General features: G+C 40.5%; 1 protein-coding gene across 1 annotated transcript in view; it reads left to right on the forward strand.

Moving 5' to 3' along the window:
• Nucleotides 1–5,171, forward strand: part of TG (thyroglobulin) — a 158,398-nt gene that overhangs the window by 89,700 nt on the left and 63,527 nt on the right. Inside the window, exon 41 of the mRNA XM_075024393.1 lies at nt 1,780–1,979. Coding sequence (XP_074880494.1) covers nt 1,780–1,979 — 200 coding nt within the window. The remainder of the gene's footprint in view (nt 1–1,779; nt 1,980–5,171) is intronic.

Here is a 5,171-nt window from a genome sequence, read left to right on the forward strand (position 1 = left end):
GAGTCACCATCCCTGGAGGTGTTTAAAAGACGTGTAGACATGGCACTTAAGGACATGGTTTAGTGGTGGACTTGGCAGTGCTAGGTTAACGGTCGCACTCCATGATCTCAGAGGTCTTTTCCAACCTAAATGCTCCTATGATTCTATGATTTCACTTCCTCTGGGGAGGTCTCACAAGGCATGCAGCAAGTTCCTTTTTAACAGCGTAGAGTGGGTTTATTACTGGATTGAGAACACTAGGAGCTGGTTGTGGTGTGCAGAACAAACTAAAAAAAACCCTAAAAAATAAAGCAGGAAAAGTTTTTCCTCTATTGCTTCACTGGCATGGCTTGGCCTGATCATCTGAAACTTTGGCTACAGGTGGAAGGTTGTAGTTTCCAGGGCCATTTAGTTCTTGGCTGTCCTACTGGAAGGGCACTTATAGTTGTGGCTGTTGTGATGTGGATATTTGTAAGAACTGCAAGACTATCAATAATCTGGTCTCCTCTATTCTGCTGCTTAAATCTGCCTCAGTAATATCAACAGTAATCTCAGTATCTTGGTAATTCATTACACTAGGCATATGGATATCTACTACATGATGCATGCTTTCAAGTGTTCTTCACCTGAGACGGGGCTACCTGTCCACAAAGTGGCAGCTTTTTATTCCACTACGTTTTCATTTTGATTCACTAGTTTCTGAGCCTGCCCTTACTTTAAAATTGTACTATTTGGTCTTGGCAATGGAAGAAACAAATAGTTTCAGCTGTGTTTCCATTCCTGGCTTTTCTGTCTTGTCTCGTTTTTTTTCTCCCAAGTTTCAAATGTGGAGAATTTAAAATTAAAAATGAATGGCTCATTGTGGATTAAAAAGAAGTAGACAGTGAATAATAATTTTCTATTCCTTTCTTACGGACTGTGTAGGTATTACTTATTTCTGCTTTTGTTGATATAAAACTAAGCTTGCCTAGGGGCTTGCATCATTAGATGCTTTCAGTGTTAGTTTCCTATTAATCAAAGCATCAGGTTACCTCTGGTTGGTGTTAAAAAGAATGTCTTTTTCAGTGGTGATACCTAAGCATGGGGTGTACGTGATTAATTATTTTGCTTTTGTTTTCATGGGAACAAAAATATGAATCCATATAAATCAGATCTCTATCAGATATAGGTCAATCTCAAAGGATATTTATGGAGATATTATAAATTATAAAATAATATCTGTACATGTATAAAGACATGAAAAATGATGTGACTTATAAATGATTGGTCAGACAGGGTAAGTGCAAAAGGGATGTAGGAAGCAAACAGATTCAATTAGGTGTACTCCAGGGAAACAGTCGATGATCCTTATGGGGAAACAGTCGATGATCCTTATGGGTCCCTTCCAACTTGAGAATTTGGCAAACACACTGATTTTTTGTTTACTTTTAATTCATTTTAAGATCAAGCTGCTTATTTAGAAAAAGAATCTCATGGCCTGAATTTATGGATACTTGAGCCTGGATTCAAGTCTCCTGCCATGAGGTATCCAAATGAAGCTTAGAAGTTGGAGTGTTATTTTCCTATCATCAGGACAGACAATCAGGCACCTCCAGGGATGCCTGGTGGAGTGGTAAAATCTGAAATGGAGTCATTGTATAAAGTGTTGACTTGGAAGACACCACTTCAGACTTAAAACTCTGGTATCAGTTTTGTTGAGGTTCAGCTGCAAGAGCTGCTAAAAATGTAACATTTAATCCAAACTTCAAATTTTTATAGTTTTATTTCTTTTCAGACCTATTGATTTATTTTCCACAATAGGTTCTCCTGAGGTGAGTGGAAATGCTGGCCTTTTGGATCAATTAACAGCTTTGAAGTGGGTGCAGCAGAACATCGCTAGCTTTGGAGGAGATCCAAGCCAGGTTTCTTTAGGAGCTGACCGTGGCGGGGCAGACGTTACCAGCATCCACCTACTCACAGAGACGGTGAATATGGACCTCTTCAGGAGGGTTTTGTTGATGGTAAGTCCCATTCCTGCTACTTGGACTCCATTGAGAAAGGATGTTGTTACAGTCGTGAGGATGTTGCGGTGTGTGGGTGCTGGTTTTATTTTATCCATACCTTGGCAGCAGTAATAGGGCTGTTATTGCAATAGTTATTTTTCATCTCACCTGTGACTGCTATCTCCAGGAGCTGGGCGCTTCACAAGGATGTACAAGAGATGCACTTTGGTGATTGAATTAGTCATAGTAAGAATCTGGTTTTCGTCACTGTGGTTTTTTGTATATTATATAAATAGTCTTGTTTCATAACTTACAGGTACAACAGGTTAGTTTCCATTCCATAAATATGGTTGTTGATCAGCAGTTTTTAGACTCTAAAACTGACGAGGCAAACATCCGCATTTTTAAAGTATCCAATCTTTTTATCTGATCTCATGACAGATTTCATTTAAAAGAAAAAGCAAGTTTCAGAGAGAGAGTAAAAATCCATTTACCCACGGGCTTGTTTGCTGTCAGCTCGGACCATTTTCACAGTCACCCAAGCAATCCGTATTTTTACAGCCCTTCCCATGTCAAATCTCCAGACTTTGAGATCAGCTTTGTCAGCATCGATACTACCATTGATATTTACAGCCTCAGGTGAGAGTAGTATGCTCTGAAATGAGCCTTAATATTCAGTGGAGGTTTATATATCCAGCAGAAGTTGTACCTGAGCAAAATGATCTCTGCTAGCAGTGTTGACTTGAAACAGTGAGCAGAGAAACAGAATTCTTGGTCCAGAAAACTCAGGGCCCAATTAAATAAAATCTTGCCTTGAAAATAATGACATCTCTGTTCACTACATGATTCTTCTTCAGCTTGCCCTTGTTCCTAGAAGCATAACTTGTTTTTTGGATCCCCATGTCTCAATAAGATTATTTTAATTGCATCACTCTAGTGGGGAAGGCAAGGGAAGTTGTTGAAAATTGCTGTTCAGTAGTTGTTTTTTTGTGTCATTCTCAGATAATTCCTCTCACAGTTCCTAGATTTTTACTCAGCTCTTGGCGTAGCAGCTAATTTGCTAATAGACCCAGGGTCCTTCTCTCTGAGAGTACAGTTTCATCCTACTCTTTCTCTGAAGTCACAAACCCTTCAGCGACGTGGCTCAGGATGGGGCCCTGTGCAAGCTGTAACAGGACACTGTGCAATTTACCCGTTGAGCAACTGATAAAAGGGAAATGCAGGGACCTCTGCTTATCATTTTTTCTGGAGTGTAGTTCCGCATTGCATCTTTTCTTTCATAAAATAAAGTTTAAACTCCTGCTTTCTCCTACAGCGGGACTTTGCATAATGGAAAACAGTAGCAAGTGCAACGAGCAGGCAGGGGGATCAATTCTTCCCACTAATCTAGTGTTTGTACCTGGGACAGTGCAGACCGCTGTCTCGGCAAAAGCAGGATCTCTACTTATTTCAAAGTAATGTTAAGTATTTATCCTTACAGTGTCACGGTGGATTTAGTTTTCTTGTGAAATACACTGATAAAATAAAAATGAGCAGTAATAGCAATAGCTTAAAAATATATTTTATCTTTTTTTTTTTTTTTTAGTAATGAAGTGATGCAGAATGCAACTGTTGGTTTACTCAGATTTCTCACCTAGACCTCCTGTAAGGGGATGTATCTTGTTTTTGTTCCAAAACATCAAAATCATTGCGTACTTTTAATTTTACTGTAAAAAAGGAGGTGCCCACAGACTGAGAATCATGAAACCGAGAATATATACCAGATACAACTTTCCTGAGGGAAAATCCCATGAAGCAGTACAGCTTTTCTGCAAAAGTTAGTTTTGCGCTCCTTGTTTGGGTCTCTGTCATGCATAAAAGAATGATACTGTTTCTTAGCATGCAAAGAGGTGTGATGTATGAAACTTTCTCTACAAGAAGACGTGCACCTGAAATAGCAAAATGTGTTTGAGTTTCCTATGTCTGCCCTATAATAGATTTTGTTTGGAACAGATATGAAAAAAGATTGTACAAAATCAACGCAAAGCTGTCATGGGGACTTTTTATAACTTTTCATCTTTCAGTAGTATGATTAGAAAAATGTAGTCTCAGTGATTATGGTCTTGTTTTAAATCATTTAAGAGCATTAACATGATGTTTGACTTCATCTTTTGATTAATTGATTTATTTACCAGTGCAATTTTGATGTAGAGGAGTGGTTCAATGGTATGGGTTGCCTCCATCTCTTGCAGGAGGCTGTGGAGGGCAGATGGTAGGTGTCCCCTCCAGGCATTCTCTGGTGGGTGTCAGGAGGAGACCTCCCAGGCTTCCTCCACCCAGCGCAAGGGAAGACACCAGGTCCCTCCTGGCCATGGAAGCAGGTCAGCCAATGGTGGAAAGACCAGATTTATTGCCCTACTGAAAAATACTAGAGTCAGGTGCAGGGACCCTAAATATCCCTGATCCTATGATTAGCTACCCTTTAGATCCCCTTTCTTCCACCTTTTCCTATCTCCTTCTCTTTCCCTTTTACCAGCCTCATTCCCTCTCAAACAAACCAGCCACCTCTGATTATTTTTTTCCATTGGTCACATTTTTTGGTACATCCTTATCCAAATTTGCTATTTCTGATATTGTTTCTTAGGTAATCTCAGATTTGTATAGAGTCACCTCAGTGCTGTCAGCCCTTGCAAGATCATGCTTCCCAAAAGGTCCCCAATATAATCTTTGAGTTATTTGTGAGAAATGGCCAGACCTCACAGAATTTCCCCGTAAGCGTCTGTGAAATCTAGCTATCCCTGATGGCACAATTCCTAAGTTTTTGTCACCTTCTGATGTTGTTACTGTGAGGGTGACAGAGTGCTGACACAGGTTGCCCAGGGAGGTTGTGGAGTCTCCATCGCTGGAGATATTCCAAAGCCATCTGGACATGGTCCTGGGCAACCAGCTCTAGGGGGCCCTGCTTGAGCAAGCAGGTTGCACCAGGTGACCTCCTGAGGTCCCTTCCAACCAAAACCAGTCTGCGATTGTGTGAACCTGTCATCGTCAGAACATGTCTTATCCCCTTCCTACAGAGCATGTTCCAAGTGCTGCCCAGTTTCATGGGCTCCTGGATTCTTTAGTTGTGTTCTGCCAAAGAAACCTTCTGCAGTGCCATTGCAAGACTGGGTGTTTGTGCTAATTGCACGCTAGGTTTACCATTTTCTAGAAGCAATACAAAGTAACTACTGG

Source organism: Buteo buteo, chromosome 3 (genome assembly GCF_964188355.1).
Source record: "Buteo buteo chromosome 3, bButBut1.hap1.1, whole genome shotgun sequence".
Classification (NCBI taxonomy): Eukaryota; Metazoa; Chordata; class Aves; order Accipitriformes; family Accipitridae; genus Buteo; species Buteo buteo.